This window comes from Pseudorca crassidens, chromosome 14, assembly GCF_039906515.1.
Source record: "Pseudorca crassidens isolate mPseCra1 chromosome 14, mPseCra1.hap1, whole genome shotgun sequence".
In the NCBI taxonomy this organism is placed as follows: Eukaryota; Metazoa; Chordata; class Mammalia; order Artiodactyla; family Delphinidae; genus Pseudorca; species Pseudorca crassidens.
In genome coordinates, this window is record NC_090309.1 from 71,445,359 (window position 1) to 71,465,582 (window position 20,224).

Consider the following 20,224-nt stretch of genomic DNA (forward strand, 5'->3'; position numbering starts at 1 on the left):
CTCATGTAGGTCTTTCGTAAAACTGAAGCAGCCATAAAATGAGCTTTTGAAGCGGGAGATACCTGTACACCTCCCCGGACATAAGTGACCTTGAATCATGAGTGAGGAGGCGGTTTCTTTTTCAGTTCTCTTTTTCTACTTCTGATTACATCATGGAACACCTCTCAGGTGGTGGATGTGTCTCGTCTAATACTTAGCACTTGCTAATTTCTCTTTTTTAACAAAAGAAAGAGCAAAGTCTAGTTTGTTATTGGAATTTAATAACATCGGTTGGCTTTCATTCTATTTATTTTTCTAGTTATTTATTTATGGCAAACATTTCCATTTATGGTATTGATATAATATTTCTTTTTTAAAAAATTCAAGCTTATTTAAAGAAAAATATTAAGCATCTATCTCATAGAGGATATTGTAATAAGAAAAATGGAAAGAAGGTATATAAAAATGACTCAGTTGGAGAGACAATATTCTCGACCAGGGGTCTCCAAACTTTTTCTGTAAAAGGCCTTTGGACCAGTTTGGGTTCTGTCACATATTCTGTTTTGTTTTAAGTAATCCCTTAAAACTGTAACCACCACTCTAAGCTGCTGGTGGTTTGCCCACCCAGGGTCTAAGAGCTGTGCTGTCCAATGAGGTAGCCACTAGCCACGTGTGGTTACTGAGCACTTGAAACGTGGCACTTGAAACTGAGGAACTGAAATTATAATTGTATTTATTTTTAAGTGACTAAGGCACTATGCAGTGCAGCCAATGATTAAGGAAACATATAACTATTTCATACCAGCCTTAAAAGAAATGGCAATGGAAAGGTAACTCCCTCTCAACCTTCTTTTGACTTTCCCTGCCTCTGCAGTTCATCAATAGTTGTCAATAAATTACATTTTGACGGCAACTCATAGTCATTACAATCAGGAATAAAGCAGGGATGCCTTCTCTGACTACGATTATTAAATGATGTTTGCAATTTGCTTAAAAATGCAATAAGAAAATTAAATCCTCAAGATAAAACGGAAAAAAGAGATAAATTGTGTTATGATTGTATACCTAGAAAACCTATGAAAATTGGTAAGACAACAGATTATAAGATAAATAAAATCAAAATATTTTCTTCCTATGCTAGCAGTCAGCCACTTTGAAATAGAAACTGGAAAAGATATTGTGTTCACAATAGTGAAGAACACTGGAAAACACTTATGCATAAAAAAATAAAACACTAAGAATAGTCCAGAAAAGGCAAATCTAAATATAAAGTATTTTCTCTATTTGGATCTATTTTGTTTAGAGGCTGCCCAAGGTTGGGGGTGGAAATGGGAGTAAATGCAAATGGGCTTGAGTTTTCTTTTGGGGGAGATAGAAATTTTCTAAAAGTAAATTGCATGATGGTAGCACAACCCTTTAAATATACTAATAATCAGTGAATTGTACACTTATAGTGGGTGAATTTTATTGTATATAAGTTATATCTCAATACAACGTCACACAAAAAGAGACCAAAAACAAAAAACTAAGACAGGCACAGACTCCTATAGAACTTCTCAAAGTACATAAAATAGGATGTAAACACAATGAAACAAATATATTCAGACAGGAAAAGCTAATATCTTAAAATGTCAATTATCCCAAAATTAATAGATAAGTGTCATGAAATTCCTATTAGAATTCCCAAAGGGTTTATTTTGAAACAGATAATAATAGAATTGAGAAGAGTCAAGAAAATTATGGAAAGGGATACTGTGGGGTAGGTAAAGGACTTCCTTAGAAATAATAAAAGATACTATATGAAATCACTGTAATTAAATCTGTACGGTATCAGCATATGATTAGACAGAGAAGTGGAAAAGAGTAAGGCAATTGGTAGCAGATTTCAATTAAATCCAACAAAAGAGATATTTCAGTTCAGCAGGGAGAAAAATGATTTACTTAATAATAGATGGTGCTGGCATCCCTGGCTATTTGTCTGGAAGAAAATTAAGCTGGCTCCCTACCTTACAGCTTATACCCAAATCTGTAATCCATCTGGAATTTATTTACATGTAAAACATAAAACAGTTAAAAATATTAGAAGAAAGCCCAGGAAAATACATGTATAACCTAGAAGCAGGGGAGACCTTTTACGTCAATCTAGAAACCCAGAAGCCATAAAAGAAAAGTCACATTTCTGACCTTATAAAAATTTTTAAATGTGATATTACAGAAGATGATCTCATTTGATATAAAAATCATACCATAGAAATAAAGTCAATAAGCAATAAATAGCCTGAGAAAACATGTTTAGTGCATATGACGGCTATGAACTCTTACAAATTGATAAGAAAAATACAACCAGGAGAAAGATGGGCACAGGACATGGATAAGTGATATGTAGAAGAGCAAATCTAAATGACCCACAACATATAGAAAGATGTTCAACCTCACCAGTAATCAAGGAGATGCAAATAAAAGTCATAATGAGGTGCCACTTCATATCCATCAGAAATGGCAAAAATTCCAGAGTGATGCCTGATGTTGGCAGGACTTGGGGGAGGAGGGGTGGGGGTTGGGAGAGGTTGCGTAGGCGCTGCTGATGGAAATGCAAATTATTACACACTTTTGGGAAACAGTCTGAAAGCCTCTATTAAAATTTTAAAAAGATCTCTGACTCAGCAGCTCCACTCATAGGGCTCCATCCACAGACAAAAAAGCACGAGAACATAAGGAGACATGTACAGAGAGTCTACTGCAGCACTGCTGGTAGGGCAAAAAACCCAGAAAACTGGAAACAAATTGAATGCCCATCAATGGGGAATGGCTGAAAACCTGTGGTACTATCCAAGGGAAAACTGTTTCTCTATTCACAACACTTCTGACACTAACCACCGGAAGCTAGTGCAGACTCTGGAAGCTAAGGGCTCAGTCCCACAAGATTGTCCCCAGCTGCAGATGCCAGTTGTCACCTGTACTTCTGACCATCCAACTATAAATCTGGGGTTCCCACAATGCCCTCTTGGAGTTTGCTAATTCGCTAGGACAGCTCACAAACCTCAGAGAAACACTTTACTTACTATTACTGGATACAACTCAGGAACAGCCAGATGGAAGGCACGCACAGGGCAAGGTGTGGGGAAGGGACTTGAAGCTTCCATACCATCTCTGGTGCACCACCCTCCCTGCACCTTGATGTGTTTACCAGTGTGGAAGCTCTCTAAACTCCTTTGGGTTTTATGAAGGTTCCATTACACAGGCATGAGTGATTAAATCACTGGGCCTTGGTGATTAACCCAATCTCCAACTCCTTTTCTCTCGCTGGAGGTGGGGTGAGGGGTGAGGGGTGGGGCTGAAAGTTCCAAACCTCCATCATCTAGTTGGTTCCCTTGACAACCAGCTCCATCCTCTGAGTCACCTTATTAGCATAAGCTCAGGGAAGGTGGAAAGGGGCTTATTATGAATAAAGCAAGACACTCCTCTCACACCAATCTCTCAGAAAATTAAGAGTTTTACGAACTCTGTGCCAGGAATTGGGAATGACGACCAAATATATATTTCTTTAATTTATATCAAAACAAAAAAGGGTAGATTGTGGACTAGGGTGCAGATATTGCATTTTTTTTTAAAAAAACTTTTGGCCACGCATGTGGGATCTTAGTTCCCTGACCAGGGATCGAACCTGCGTCCCCCGCACTGGAAGCGTGGAGTATTAACCACTGGTCCACCAGGGAAGTTCCTGCTTTTTCTTTTTTTCTTTGTGGAGCCCCCGCTCCGGACGCACAGGCTCAGCGACCATGGCTCACGGGCCGAGCCGCTCTGCGGCATGTGGGATCTTCCCGGACCGGGGCCGGGGCATGAACCTACGTCCCCTGCATCGGCAGGCGGACTCTCAACCACTGCGCCACCAGGGAAGTCCCTATTTTTTTGAGATTAAAAAAAATGAAGTTTCAACAGTCACAAAAGGTGTTTCTCTGTTGGCGCAGTGGTTAAAAATCCGCCTGCCAATGCAGGAGACATGGGTTCAAGCCCTGGTCCGCGAAGATCCCACATACCGCGGAACAACTAAGCCCGTGTACCACAACTGCTGAGCCTGTGCTCTACAGCCTGCAAGCCACAACGACTGAGCCCGCGTGCCACAACTACTGAAGCCTGTGCACCTAGAGCCCATGCTCCGCAACAAGAGAAGCCACCGCAATGAGAAGCCCGCGCACCGCAACGAAGAGTAGCCCTGGCTCGCTGTAACTCGAGAAAGCCCGCGCGCAACAAGGAAGACCCGTCGCAGCCAATAAATAAATAAGTAAATAAAATTAAAAAACAAAACAAAACAAAACAAAAAACAGTCACAAAAGGCCACATTTGATTCCATTTATATGAAATGTCCAGAATAGGCAAAGCTATAGAGATAGAAGGTAGATTTAGTGGTTGCCAGGAGCTGGGGTCAGGGAGGGGAATGGGAAGTGATTTAGGGGCAAAGCGTTTCTTTTTGGATGATGGAAATGTTCAAAAATTAGAGAATGGTGAAATCATTGAATTGTACACATTACATGGGTGAACTTTATGGTATTTACATTGCATCTCAATAATGCTGTTAAAAAGGCTTCAAAGCTATTTCAAACTTGCATCAGGTGCTTCAAGCTAAGCCTGCAGCGCCAGCTTTAAGAAGCAGTAATAGGAAAGAATGGACACTTCAGCCTGACCCGTAAGTCGAGAAACAGGTCGGAGTGGATGTGCCAGATGTTCCAGGGTATGGTCCAAAAAAGGGACTAAAATGGGAGAATGCCCTCAACAAGCACCCTCTCCACCACCAAAACAAAACACAACAAAAACAATGGAGGACAGGCTGAAACAACTTCTGGAATAGGTTACATACATTGAAAAGGGCCACAAAATGGAGTGTTGACTACCTCCACGACTGCTTTCTAAGTACATTCCTAGGCAGAGCTCTATCCCAGTCCCCCCTCCCCACCAACTTGGGCAAAACGCCCTCCCCAACTCTGCTGGACCTCCACCACAGGGGCCAGAAGTGCCCACTAGCCTGATGACTTCCATCAGCCCTGTCGGGGTCAGAGCACAGCTGCTGTCCACCTCTATCTCCCAGAAGTCAGGAGTCGGGGGGCGGGGGGAGGGCGAGCAAAGACTCAGAAAGAGAATGATAAACAAATGAAGCAGTGGGTTCATGGGGTAAAACGGGTGAAGAAAACATGGACTAGAAACAGTGATGCAGGAGAGATGTGAATTTGTTTTCTATGCTGTTTAACAAATTACCACAAACTTAGTGGCTTAAAACAACGCATCTTCATTGCCTCCCTTTCTGTGGGCCAGGAGCCCTAAGTTCTCTGCTTTAGAGCCTCACAGGCTGCAGTCAAGGTGTTGGACAGGCTGTGTTCTCATCTGGAGGTCTGACTGGGAAGAACCCACTTCCAAGCTCACGCAGGTTGTTGACAGAATTCATTTCCTTATGGTCATAGGCTTCTAGCTAGAGGCCACCCAGCTCCTAGAGGCCACCCAATCTCCTGCCAAGTGGGCTTTCCCAGCACAGCCACTTGCTCATCAAACTGCGCGTCTAGAGCAAGTTTGCTAGCAAGACGACGGGGTCTTACATCACGTAACAGTCATGGGAATGACATCCCCATCATCTTTGTCGTCTTCTATTGGTTAAAAGCAAGTCACAGGAAGAGATCACACAAAGGTATGAACCCAGGAGTTTGCCTTCACAGCCCTTACAGAGAAAACATGCCCAAAAAGTAACCAGAATGCAAAACAGAATGGAACCAACACTCTACTCTACACGAGGGAACTGATTCTCCAGGAGGATCCAGAGGTCTCTTAACCTGTCATTGGAGACCAGAAAGGGCAATTACCAGAAACTGCCTGCACTGGTACAGCTCACTGGAAGTTAAATTGCCCCGGAGGTTCCTCCTCTGTGAAATGATTAAATGTTGTCTAAGGTTTTTTTTAGCCCCAATATCCTATGTTGACCCCTGGCCCACTGTAGGTGTTCAGTAAGCACCTATTCTTTGAAGGAAGGGATGAAGGAATGAGCACATGCACGCAGCGCTGTGGGAGGTTCATGATGCCTCATTAGTGCTTCTCATCTTCTGCATCCTAAGATTTAAATCAAATTTCCCTGAATAAAAATAAATACGAGGGAAAATATCAGAAATGCTATTTGCCAATCAGCAGTAGTACGTCATCCTCACTTCCTGCCCCAAAGCCTTTCTTGTTTTGAACGGGCTGCACATTCTGTCTCTTCAGTAGGCTTGAAAGCCCTACTCTGCAGGCTTATGTAGGGGTCCTCCACCTGGGAGTCCATATGAGAACATAAGCCCTGAGCATGAGGCCCAGAATTCTACACTTCTCCAGTTTTCTCGAGTCTCTGAGAGGTGAGCCAGAACCAACCAGGGCTGCCAAGTTATCGTTATTGTTTATACAGGTAAAATATACACATGATAAACATTTAAAACTATAGCAATAGTGCAATGTTCCCCAGTCCCCTCCTCCAGAGACAAGCACCATCATGGATTTTCTTGTGTTTCTTTCCAAGGAGAGTCTGTGCATATTTAAGCATATATGTATATATTTTATATCACATAAATGGCAAACATGCATTAAATATTGGTCTGCCTGCTTTCCTTTCTATTCACTGATATATACTGGATGTTGTTCTTTATCAGATCAGAAATTATCTGCCTTATTTTTTTCAAATGGCTACATAATATTTCTTTGTAAGGATGGATCACAATGTATTTAACTAGCTCACCAATGCTGAGAATTTAGGTTGGGTCTAATTTTTTTGCTCGTACAAATAATGCTGCAATAATATCCCTTCCTATTTTTCGTCGTGCACATATACTTGTACATCTTTAGGATAAATTCCCAGAAGTGGTACTGCTCAGTTAAAGGGTGTGTGCACTTTTCGTTTTGATAGATGGTGCCAAACTGCAAGTCTGCTGGTTTGAGCTGGGAAGGAATTGTGACAGTCTCAGCAGCAACATAGCATGGCTGTCACAGATCAGAGCTGCCGATAGAATCTAGTCTCCATCTCCTCACTGTACAGAGGAGGGACCTGAACCATTGTGACTGAACTTCTCAGGTGCTCTCTATTCCCTCTGCACCAGCTATCCTATTGTCCAGCCTGTTCATTTGACAATCATGTACTTTGACAATACTGTTCTATACCTTCATGTAGCTCAAAGCACCTAACTTTAGCACCTAGAGAATACCATTAGCTCCACTTACTGAGTGCTTACGACGTACCCACCAGGCTCCCTGCATGTTTTCCCTTGAGTCCTCCTTATAAACCTATGAGAAAGATATTAACAACCCTTTAAATCACAAGGAAACCGAGGCTTGGGAAGATTAGGTGACTTTGTCCAAGATCTCTCACGTCTAGAAAGTAGCAGAGTCAGGATTCAAACCCCATCTCTCTCCCACGTGCAAGCTCCTTCCTGGAAATTACACTGCTCCTTTCAGGCACTCAGGAAATATGTGAGAGGAGGTTTGAGCCCATCTCGAATAACAGCTCAGTGCAACTTAAGTCCAGTTACTGGATGGTTAGCAAACCTCTCCCGCTTGCTAGGCTGCTCCAACAGCCATTTCTGGTCCTGGCTATTGGCATTCTACTGGCAGATATTTAGAATTTAACTAAGTATTGGATGCTTCTCATAACTGTTTCATCTCTTTGCAACTTTCATTTTTTTCACTATGGCCAACTTTTGGTGCTACCTGCTATTGAGACAACACAATTTTACAGAATTTATTGGTAAAATTGCCTTAGCTTGGAGTCCTTTGTGCTCCAAATTATTATTACATGTCCTGTTTGTAAAATGATTGATTATCTCAGACAATTTTATTCCTACATTTACACAAGTTCTTTGATAAACAACTTGCCAGCTAAGTCCGATTAGAAGGCATTCTCTGATCAGGGAACTTTGTGACACGTATTATGCATTTCAAGGAATTAACACACATTTATGCATTTCTCCTTACGTGAGAGCTATCAGGTATTATGAGTGAAACTGCATCCCCCACACCAAAAGCTTTTTTTAAGGGAATCTCAATTTTCAAAAACATATTATCAGCTGGGTAATAAAATCATGTGTGTGATTTTCACAAAGATGTAAACACTATCTAAAATTTTAAAAATCGGGGACTTCCCTGGTGGTGCAGTGGTTGGGAATCTGCCTGCCAATTCAGGGGACACAGGTTCGAGCCCTGATCCGGGAAGATCCCACATTGCCGTGGAGCAACTAAGCCTGTGCACCACAACTACTGAGCCTGTGCTCTAGAGCCCACGTGCCACAACCACTGAAGCCCACGTGCCTACAGCCCGTGCTCCGCAACAAGAGAAGCCACTGCCTTGAGAAGCTCGCGCACCACAGCGAAGAGTAGCCCCTGCTCTCGGCAACTAGAGAAAGCCCGCGCACAGCAGCAAAGACCCAACGCAGCCATAAATAAATAAATAAATTTATTAAAAAATAAGGCTCCCCTGGTGGCGCAGTGGTTGAGAGTCTGCCTGCTGATGCAGGGGACACGGGTTCGTGCCCCGGTCCGGGAAGATCCCACATGCCGCGGAGCGGCTGGGCCCGTGAGCCGTGGCCGCTGAGCCTGCGCGTCTGGAACCTGTGCTGCGCAACGGGAGAGGCCACGACAGTGAGAGGCCCGCATACCGCAAAATAAATAAATAAATAAATAAATAAAAATATAAAAATCGAACATAATCTAAATGTTCATCAGTAAGTAAATGTTTAAATATAGTACATTCCAATGAAATGATAGGCAGTCAATTACAAGTTTACATTTCTAAATTAGGTAGAGACACAGAAAAGTTTTTTTCTAATGACAGAACAAAATACAAAATAGTATCCATGTTGTGGTTACACCTCTGTAAAAATTACATTGAGTATAGGGACAAGGATTTGATGAAACGCAAACATTACACTAGCTGTATTAGCAAAATGGTCTAAAGTGGTTTTATAATTGATTAAATATTGGAATATACATTTTAAAGAACAAAATTAAATCCTATATTAAAAGAGCTATGAAATATCTAAGTGCTTAAGGGACTCAGAGTTCAAGCAGTAAATCTAGGTTTTAAAGCACTGATAAATCTGATCTCACTCACTTGGTTACATGAGGACCAATACCAAACATGAAAGGCCACATGACAGGAAAATATTCTTTATCAGGAACAACTTGGGCTGTGAATGGGTCTCATAAGCAAAACCCAGCCAAGTTAGGAATTCATGACTGCCTTGTTATGCTCCTTTGGTGGCAAAGGTTTCATTACCATCATCCTATAATGGTACCTACATCGCTGCTCTTGATCTATACTGGCCAAACTTATCGCTGCCGTCTCTCCTGGGCCAACAGTGAAGACCAGCTGTGGAGAGGAGATGGGTTTGCCCATATCCACAATCTGGTTAGAGGCTACTGCTCATATCTTTGTGCCTCATCTTTATCGTTTTTCAGTAGTTGCAGGGGTTTTTCTGTTATAATCACATTGTAATGGGAACTATACTCAATATTTTATAATAACCTATAAGGGGAAAGAATCTGGTTGGTTTTTTTGGGGGGGTGGGGTGGGCGGGCACCGTACCACGTGGCATGTGGGATCTTAGCTCCCTGATCGGGTATGGAACCCACACCCCCTGCAGTGGAAGCGCAGAGTCTCAACCACTGGACCACCAGAGAAGTCCCAGGGAAAGAATTTGAAAAAAGAATATATGTGTGTGTGTGTGTGTGTGTATACATATATATATATGAATCAGTTTGCTGTACACCTGAAACTAACACAACATTGTAAATCAACTCTACTTCAATTACAAAGAGAAAAAAAAGAAAATAAATAAATAAGATTAACACCCCCCATAACATGTGCGTTCTAAGTCTTTTTAGAAAAACCCACAAAAAATGAGATGCTATACTTCTAATTCCCAAATAAGAAATATGAACTTTGCAATTACAAGCTGACACTTTTTTTGGGGGGGTGGGGGGTACGCAGGCCTCTCACTGCTGTGGCCTCTCCCGTTGCGGAGCACAGGCTCTGGACGCGCAGGTTCAGCGGCCATGGCTCATGGGCCCAGCTGCTCCGCAGCATGTGGGATCTTCCTTTACCGGGGCACGAACCTGTGTCCCCTGCATCGGCGGCGGACTCTCAACCACTGCGCCACCAGGGAAGCCCTACAAGCTGACACTTTTGAGGCGTTTTTTAAGCCACAGAAATCACACAATTCACAACTGCTATTTGACTCAATACAAGAAATCCAAAATAGTTAACCGAATAAATCTCACTTGTTAATCTTGTTCAAGGCTGACAGGACATCTCTGGAATGATCTCTGGACCCATGTTGCAATTATAATCTGATTCTCAGCTTTTCCTTAAGAAACAGGAGTAAGGAAATTGCTGTAGCAAGACCAAGGCTGAAGCACATCCTTGGTCTTTAGTTTAGAAATGTTCACTTCAGCTACTGTAGAACAGTCAGACACAGCTAAAGTTCTAATTTTTTTGCTGAAGAATAAGAGTTGAAAACCAACCTCTGATCAAGCCACTAAATTATGCCAGCATTTAGGGCTTCTAAAAACAGTTTAATCACAGCGTTGCATGCCTTGGGATTGACTTTTTTAAAAAAAATTTCACCATTAATCTTACTATTTGGTGTGGTCTACTAAAACACAACATATGCATATCCTTGACCTGAATTCTACTCCTAACTATATACCCAAGAGAAACACACATTTGTTCACAAAAGACAGGTACTAGAATGGTCACAACAGCACTATTCATGATAGCACCAAACTAGAAACTAGCCAAATACCCATTAACAACACAATGGATAAATAAATTGTGGTACATTTAGACAATGGAATGCTATATAGCAATGAAAATGAGCATATAAAATGCAACAAACGTAACACTGAGCAAAAGAAGCCCCTTTTTGAAAGAGTACCCACTATATGATTCCATCTATAAAAAGTTCAAAAATAGGCAAAGCTGACCTATGCTGATAGGGGTCAGAGAACTTGGAGGAAGAGCAGTGACTGGGAGGGGACTTAAGGGGGGTTTTGGGATATGCACTGGTAAGCTGTTTCTTCATCAGGTGCTGATGACATGGCCATGTTTAGTTTGTGAAAATACAGTAAGCTATACACTTACGATTTGTATACTTTTCTGTATGTGTTATACTTTACTAAAAAGTTTATAAAATAAAAATATTTTTAAAATACACTCTCAATCCCCAATGTTACTGTTTTATGTATGTGTGTGGCCCAAATATTTGGCAGTATGCCAAACTTAAAACATTCCGAGTAACTTTCTTAAAGTTGAGTTTCATGTCTGTTGGAAACAGGAGCAAAAAGGCATTAAATGAAAAACTTGGGAGCTACATTTGAATTTTTTTTTTTTTTTTGCGGTATGCGGGCCTCTCACTGTTGGAGCCTCTCCCGTTGCGGAGCACAGGCTCCGGACGCGCAGGCTCAGCGGCCATGGCTCACGGGCCCAGCCGCTCTGCGGCATGTGGGATCTTCCCGGACCGGGGCACGAACCCGTGTTCCCTGCATCGGCAGGCGGACTCTCAACCACTGCGCCACCAGGGAAGCCCTACATTTGAATTTTATAACAGAATGAATATATTGATCTACAAAGACGAAAATCTGGTTGAAGCGCTAAAAATGGGAAAGGAGGCGACTTCTCCATAAATAGTGGTCATGCTCTGCGGAAGGACAAAGGGAAGGACAGGACCAGACAAAAGCAGGGAGAATAAAGACCAAAGGCCTGAGAAATTAGAGGGAGCCCATGGCGGATTTGAAATCAACAAAGGGAATGCTTGTCAGTGGACAACAAAGGGACACAAATATGGTGTGACTGAGTCCTGGGCACTGCTACTGTGTACAGGACACATTCACAAGGAGTTGAGGCAGTGACAGGTCCAAAAATCTTTGCTAAAGCCAATGAAAATGGGTAGATGTTGGGAGGTGGGGAGGTCAATTCAGAATGCAGATATTCTCCTGTCTTTTTTTTTTTTGGCTGCACTGAACGGCACACAGGATCTTAGTTCCTGACCAGGGATCGAACATGTGCCCCCTGCCGTGGAGGCGTGGAGTCTTACCCACTGGGCCACCAGGGAAGTACCTCTCTTGTTTTGATTCAAGAGAGTCTAGTCATTCATAAAACCTCAACCTCACTTGGGCCAAATGATTTTAAATTTAAGTGGGGAGTTAGAGGTCTCAGTGGCTGGAAAATCCTGTAAAGTATCATCTCAATCTTCCGGTTGGTCATTCTTTCAATATTATCCACTGAATGCTTGCTCTGAGCATTATTTTGTGCTAGAAGCTACATGGATGAAAAAAGAGGTCCAAATTCTATTTTCAACAAGGTAAGGCCCACCATTTTGCAGTGGGATAAATAGCCCATTGCTAAATTCTTTAGTTTATTGTAAATCTTATACCCAACAAGTAAGCTTCTGATCCTGGGGTAGTGTTTAAAAGCACGGACCCGGGGCTTCCCTGGTGGCGCAGTGGTTGAGAGTCTGCCTGCCAATGCAGCGGACACGGGTTCGAGCCCTAGTCCGGGAAGATCCCACATGCCGTGCAGCAACTGGGCCCATGAGCCACAACTACTGAGACTGCGCGTCTGGAGCCTGTGCTCCGCAGCAAGAGAGGCCGCGACAGTGAGAGGCCCGTGCACCGCGATGAAGAGTGGCCCCCACTTGCCACAACTAGAGAAAGCCCTCCCACAGAAACGAAGACCCAACACAGCCAAAAATAAATAAATAAATTAATTAATTAAAAAAAAAGCACGGACCCTGTGATAGTTTTTTGTGTCAACTTGGCTAGGTTTTAGTAGTTTTTCAATCAAACACATCTATACGTGTTGCTGGGAAGGTATTTTATAGATGTGGTTAACATCCACAGTCAGTTGACTTTAAGATTTTCCCCAATAATGTGGGTGGGCCTCATACAATCAGTTGAAAGACCTTAAGAGAAAAACTAAGGTTTCCCAGAGGAAGAAATTCTGCCGTAAGACTAACCATTATGGGGCCCATGCAACCTCAGCTCCCACATGAAAGCTTCCAGCCCTCTGGCCTGCCCTACACACATCAGACTCGCCAGCCCCCACAGCCACATAAGCCAATCCTTATTGGTTCTGTTTCTCTGGAGAACCTCGACTTATACAGACTCTGAGCAGGCCCTTTGGGTTCGAAGCTTGGCTCTGCCACTTCTCTAGCTGGCTGGTTTCTGTACCTCCGTTGCTTCATCTGTAAAGTGGGAATAATGACAGTACCGTACTTAACTCACAGGAACTAGAACAACCCCTCACACAGAGTTAAGTGTTTTGAAAATGTTTGTTAAATAAGTAATTCTGTGCTGCCAAGTTTATTTCTTAGCTGGAAAACTTGAGCTAAGAAATCAACTCAACAATTTTTATTCCCAACAACTTGCCACCAACCAAACATGATCGCTCTTTCCCACACCAAGAACAGAACATCCTCGGAACAACAGCGTCTCACCAGTTATGGACGCCTGATTGTCCTTTAGATGGTGTAGGAGCAGGGTGAGTTGCCAGGCCAACTCTATACACAGGGACAATTTGGCAAAGCTGGGGTCAGAGCACTTCTGGAACATTCTTAACTCTGCAAGTTCTCAGCTGCTCAAAACAGCTGTGTTTAAAGAGGCTCAGACTCAGCACAGAGCTATTCCTACTATTTATAAGGGTGGGAGCTTCAGAAAGGTGTCCTAATCATTCTTTCTGTTCCCACTATCGATCCCTACAGCAGCTTGCCCCAGACCCTGGTGATATCCGCACCGGCTTGCCCCGGATGAAAGATTAAATGGGGAATCAAAATGTTTTTATGGGCACACATTCTGGGGTAAGGGTATGACGATGGTGCTGATGGTGCTAACTAACATGTATCGAGCACTTACTAGGTGCCAGACTCTGGTCTCAGTGCTATACATATATTAACTCATATAAACCTCATTGTACAGAAGAAGAAACTGAGTCCCTGAGAGAAAAATAACTCATCTAAGGAGAGACGGACAGAAAGTGGCAGGGCTCGGATTTGACCCCAGGCTTCCTGGCTCAGACCAAGGCTCTCCCTCCTGTGTACATTGTCTCTGAGTCTGGATTGTGAGGAGGGAGTCGAGGTGGGAGGAGACAAGGGAATGAGCACAAAACTGGGCTGTGATTGATGAGAGGGTATGGGAGGGTCAGGGGATGCTATGGTTAAGTCCATTTATTTTAAATGGAAGAAATTTTGAAGATTGAAACAGAACAAACCATATACAATATTCTTTCACAAATTTTTTTTGTTAAAGTATATAATGTGTCTGCTTTTATACATATATATCAAAGTTCATTAAAGATTCATACCACAGTATTTGAACCTTTCATCTTCATATAAAAAATTTAAGACAAAGTGATCTTGAAATTACGTCTTATTTATTCACTAGCAGTGCAAGAAAATCAAACACCTTCTTGTTATTCTCATTTGACTTTATTTTATACCAACTTCTCCCTACAGGTTCTCACACTGACAAAGATTTCCTATATTATTATTCTTCTATGAGCTCCTGTCAACTAAGTCTTAGAAGACTTTTCTGAAAAAATTTTCTTATAGCTCAGAAAACAAAAATGTATGAACAGGATCAGATTCTATCAGAATTTGTTTAGTTTTGACACCAGAAGGATAACTTACATACTCTTTGCTAATAATGCCAACTTCTCTGGCTCTCAATATTTATCTAAATCCTAATTTACCCCAGAGGTTTGTCCACAGTTGTGATGGCCTTTGGCCTACAGTTCCCTGGAGCTGAATTCTGTGTCAGAGGAGCTATTATTATTAAGGAGGGAGAATTCTTAGATATCCATGGCAGGACAAGGAGAGGTGGAGGTACCACAGATGAAACCACACCAAGTCTTCAAACCAGATTTTGGCCAGTTGTGCAGAGTTGCCTGAGTAACTGTTTCCAGAGGTGGAAACGGGCAGTGCATTGAGAATACTGAAACCACTCTGGCTTACATCTACATCTTGGAGAGGCTATGCTGAAAACAGCCAGTTGTTCATGTCCCATGAACATCTTTTCTATACCTAGCTGAGCTCCCCAAGGGCACCCTGGAATTCTGGGTACATAAAGTCCTTCTCTGGAGCCACTGGTCTCTCCCCTCTGTCTCCCAGGCATTGTCACAGGAGGTGGGAGGGGGGCGTGCTGATTTCTCTCTATCTTCCCCATAGAAATGGGCTGGTCATACTGGCATCCCTCATCTATGAACTGACTCCCCATGGGGAAAAAATTGGGTTGGATATTCACACAGTGCTTTCACAGGATTACACCCTTAAATCCATAAGTTCCTTCAAGAAGAATAAACCAACAAAACATTCCCTCCTGAAACTTTTCCTTTGGGAAATGACATGAAAACACACTTCCCATTTGAGCTTTTTCATAAGAAAAAACTTTCAGCATCAGATTTTGGGTGTTCTAATACTGAGATTCCTGGTTTTCACTCACTCTGGAGATAGATAGGTCTATTAATTTAATTGAACACATCCAATGAACAACATTCCAGCTAGTCCTTTGTAAATTCTGAGAGGCACCTCCTCAAAGCACCATCCTTTAAAAGCAGCAGGATATAGCCTACTGCTGCTGCCACTGGGTACAGCCCAGATAGGAGGACCTCACGTTGGCAGCAACCATACGTTGTGGGCAAGAGCCAACAGTCACATCACAGTCCCTCACCTTATGCATCAAGCTGAGTAAAACCTAGAGGTTTCAAGGCTAGGCTAAGAGAGCCGAAAGGCTCATTGGTCAACTTCATGCCAAATATGTCACACCGATTTGTCCTATGATGCTCTGACTGTCATTTAGCCAAGCTTCCTCCACTCCTGGAACAAAAATGCTTCTGCCTTGCTTTTTTTTTGTTTTTCTTTTTTTTAAATGAATGACCATTTAAAAGTATAAATCTATGCTAAAGAGTCACCTTTAATATCAGCTAAACAATCATCAAAGAAAACCTATCAAACAGAATGCTACTTTCTGGCTGTCATTTCACATGTCAAGACGCTGCGCACGGCGTGAAAGATGCTTAGACAGCAAGCAAGACTATGAGTGCATGGAAAGCTCTGTTGAACCCCTTTTTGTGTTTGCATTTCTGTCCATCTGCTTTCCCATGGGCAAGGAGATGCCTCTTATCATAGAGCCATCCCTGTCTTAGGTCATCAGACAATACCAGCGAAAACTGCAGGATGGATAAGCTGGCTTGGGTGTGGTCACTGGCAAAGGGAAGCACTAGTCCCCTGGCTGCCGGCTCTAAGGCCAGGAGTGGCACCCGTGGCGGGTAATCTCCACGACAGCTTCTCCCCATTTTACCACAGTCCGCACCGGCCCTAACTACTCCCTCTAGGAACACACAGCAGACCTTCGAGGTGGGCCGCCTCGCCAGACAAAGCCGGCTACTCAGGGAGCCCGCTCAGTACCGAGGCAACTTCCACAGGTCGCCCCAGACCGTCTTGGTGGTTGGTCAACAGCAAGGGGCAGGGGGCGGTGCCGCAGCCAGAAGGTACCAAACCCAGGGGCGGCGTCTGTCTGCCGGTGCCACAGTCTAGGGGGACGCGCGACTCACACCAGGGAATTAACGGCGGGGCTCGGTTCCCCAACACAAACCCCAAGAGACGAGCACGTGCCCTGTGATTTCTCCGGGAGCATTTTCTGCACCAGAAAAGTGCGCACTTCATTTCTGGGGTGGGGGGGCGGCCCTAGTTCGCTGTCGGGCGGATACCAGTGTCGGCTATTGTTCTCCGGGTCTCTCGGGCGGGAGGCGTCCCTCATTCTGCCTCCCTGGCAGCATCTGCCACTGGACCAAGCCTTTCAGCTCTGCGAAGAAAAGGGTAAGCCTGCGGCGCTGCGGATTATCTCAAAACCCTAAACGAGTCCCTACGGGCTGGTGTCAAGCCGGGAGACAAAGCTCCTCGCGGGGACAGCCAGTTCGGTCCCGGATCCGCCATCCTGGGTCCGTCGCCCGGTGCAAGAGCCACGCCCAGCCAGCCACAGGACAGCCAGGCCCATCGCCAGAGCTGAGGGTCTTCAGGCCCGAGACCCGCGACCCCAGCTGCCTGCCCCTCCCTTCACCGGAGACGTCCCTCCCCAGGAAGACCCCTCCTCCTCACCGCGCTGGTCTCCTCCTCCCCAGCGTCTACCCGCCTCAAACCCAGGCAGTCTCCACCCTCCAGCATCCCTCCTCCCCTCCACATTCTTCGTCAGCCCCAGCCTCGCCTCGCGCCACCTGCTCCAAGCTCCGTCCCTCCCTCCTCAGACCCTTCTCTTTCCTTCTCAAACCCTAGTCTCCAGTTTACCCCTCTTCCCAGATCCAGTCACCTGTCCCCACCCAGCTTCCCTATCTCCCATTTCCCCCATCTATGCTCAAACGCAGGCCTCTCCTCCGCCTCTCTCCATCCCAGCTTCTCTCCAGCTCGGACTCCTGCCTCCTCCCCGGGCCTGGGGCGTCGACGTCTCTCGCTCGCCAAGATCGATGCAGCCAGAAGGGCTCCCGCGCTGGGCTCAAGCGAAGGGACCCAGCTTGGCGCCCGCCGAGAGGGCCGGGCGGCAAAAAAGCGGCCTTTGTCGTTCAGACAGGTGCCTCGGAGGCGGCTGGCGAATCGTCCTCAGGCGTCCGCTCCGTTAGCCGGACGGGTGGACGGGCCGCCGAGTCCGGTTCAGGCTGGGCAAACCCCAACCCGGAGGGGAGAGGGACAGAGGGTGTCTGCGGATGGGGGTGGGGGCAGAGGACGGCGCCGATCTAAGACTGGGGCCGGACGGGCCCACGGCCAGCAAGCCCCCACCCAGCCTTCCAGCTATTCACTGCGCCTCGACGACTGAGGCTGGGCGTCTACTGTGTGCTAGGAGTGAACCCCCTTCAACCAAGCTGCCTCCTCACCCCAGTTCTTTGCAATCCCACGAGCACCTATTAAACGCCTACTATGAACAAGGCACCGCTCGGCGCTCTGGGAGCTCTGTGGGCTTACAAAGAGGAACCGATTCGGGCCCCAGTTTAGCCCGGGAAGGCTGCCGCCATTCCCAAACCACACTTCCCGCCGCGTCCCCCGCAGCCGGGCCCCTAGGCGCACCCGGACCCCGGCCCTATTGTGCGCCTCCCAGAGAAACAGAGACTGTGTGAGATGGATGTCCCAGCCCGGGGAGAATAAGCCCACCGCCCACCCCGCCATCACCCACTCCTCCGGGATGCCGCGGCTGCGAGGGTCCGTCGGTCGGTGGGTTCTCCTCCGGTCTCGCCGCGGCGCCGGAGCTGCGGGTGCTCGGGGCGGCGGCGGCTGCACGCTCGCTCGCTCGCTCGCTCGATCGCCGCCTTGGCGCGCCGGGCGCTGGAGTCAGAAGCCGCGAGCAGGGGAGGGGTCTTGGGTGGAGGCTGGAGGCGTCCTCGGCCAATCACTGAAGCGACGGCTCCTCCCCAGAGCTCCCCACCTCTCGCTAGCAGGTTAGGGAGAGGCGGGGACCGGCGGCGCCTGGCATCCTCGGCGCCTCTCGCGGCTGCCGCTTTGGGACTACAACTCCCGACAGGCCCTGCCGCAGGGCCAGGGTCCGAGAGGGGACGGAGGACGCAGCCGGAGAACCCACCGACCTCCTGGCGCCCTTCTCCGCGTTCCTTTGGATTTCCATGGTGACTCAAGACCCTTCACAAAGCCCGGGCGCTTGGACGCGCTGATGCACGGGTCCCCTGGGACGGCTACCGCCTCCCCTCCCCCTGCAGGACCCCACCCGAGGGGCTGAAACAATGCCCCAGTCGCCTCTCCCGGGCTGCTGCCGGGCTTCCCCTTCCCTGCAGGCCGGGCTAAGGCCGCCTGGTTCCCGCCAAGACCCAGTCCGACGCCTTCGAAATGGGCGCCCGGCTGAATTGCAGGGTGGAGAGGGCGGGGGTGTAGTTGTAAGAAAATGTTCTCACGTACAACGTGGACGGCCACTCGGGGCCGCCTAAGTTCGCATCTGCACCCTCTGGGGCCTGGAACCCGGAGTTCATAATCTCGGCCAGCGCTTCTCCATCCAGAGCTCTCAGGTCTAGCTGCCTGTCCTATTTCTGACACCTCCTTTCAGGGCGTGGTGAAGACTCTGTAAGTGTTTTATAATTCAATTTACATTAGCGTCACCTTTTTTCTTCACGTTTTGAATACACACAGAATTTAACAAAATCAACAAGTCTAAAAAAGAGAGAGGATCACCATGCCTTTACAACCTCCCTGATTCCCTCTCAGTCCTTCACCGTTTATCTGTTATTTCAGTAGTTGTAATAATGGCTTAGACATGGTTTAGTAATTTGCCTCTTTTCACTTATTGTCACTCCAAAAGCGTTGCTATTGATACGGTGTTAAAATGCAGCATTGAGTCCTCACTCCAACCCCATACCGGGGTCCCTGGGGAACCCCAAGGGGCTGCTGTAGAAGCCCCTCCCCTGCCGGGCTCCTGGGAAGGGGTGAAGAGGAGGGAGTTCCCTGGCTGTAGCCGCACAACCATGGCCCTGAGAGATGTTTCTCTCTGCAGGATATATTCAAACAAAACGATGCTTCACTACTCCGGAGGGTCCCTCCTCCCCATCTCAGCAAAATCTACCCGGGCCCCGGGCCCCCGCAGAGCCCACCGAAGTGAGGTCGCCTTAGGCCACTTGCTCAGTACTCCTCTGCGGTGGGCTCAGGGCCTGGAGCAGGCCAGGCTGGCATTTGGGCCTCACTTCTGGATTACCACCATAGAATCTCCACTTCTCCTGGGAGGAAGGTTTACTTCTTTGCCCCCTCTCACATCGTAAGCTTATGCAGGGAGCCCCCAAATGAGCCTAGGGACTACCTCAAAGCATCCCCAACCCAGAGGAGCATGGGGATGTGCCTGTGAAAACCAGGGGGGCGTGGCTCCTCCTTCCCGCACTGCTCCAGCTTGGGGCACTGCCGTGGGGATTCCCCCAGGCTGGCCAACTTCTGCACTGACCCAGGGGTTTAGGTAAAATGGGTTGAGCTGGAGGGAGGTGGAATGGAGCCCAGAGGCGACTTACCGCAGCTCGGTCTGCTGGAAAGTTCCAGGCCGCACATTTTGCCTAAAGGGAGAGGAAGCCCTCTAGTGGCAGTAAGCTTTTTCTGCAGCATTTAGTGAACCTCATGTTTGGATTCCTGCTTCCTTGCTTTACTGGGCCTACCTCCCTTGGTCAGAAAAGAAATGCCTGGAGGTTATTTTCAGGCTTGGGACATTGCTGAAAGTCGCACCCAAA

The 20,224-nt window shown here is 46.3% G+C and overlaps 1 protein-coding gene across 3 annotated transcripts in view; it reads right to left on the reverse strand.

Moving 5' to 3' along the window:
• Nucleotides 1-19,040, reverse strand: part of DPYSL5 (dihydropyrimidinase like 5) — a 90,176-nt gene extending 71,136 nt beyond the window's left edge. The window contains exon 1 of one of the 3 annotated variants that reach the window (XM_067703477.1): nucleotides 18,921-19,040. In XM_067703477.1, the coding sequence (XP_067559578.1) occupies nucleotides 18,921-18,991 (71 nt within the window). In that variant the 5' untranslated portion in view covers nucleotides 18,992-19,040. Of the gene's footprint in view, nucleotides 1-18,174; nucleotides 18,354-18,920 lie in introns of those variants that run through there. The other 2 variants (XM_067703479.1, XM_067703478.1) reach the window with 2 other exon arrangements.
• Between the last annotated feature and the right edge of the window lie 1,184 nt (nucleotides 19,041-20,224).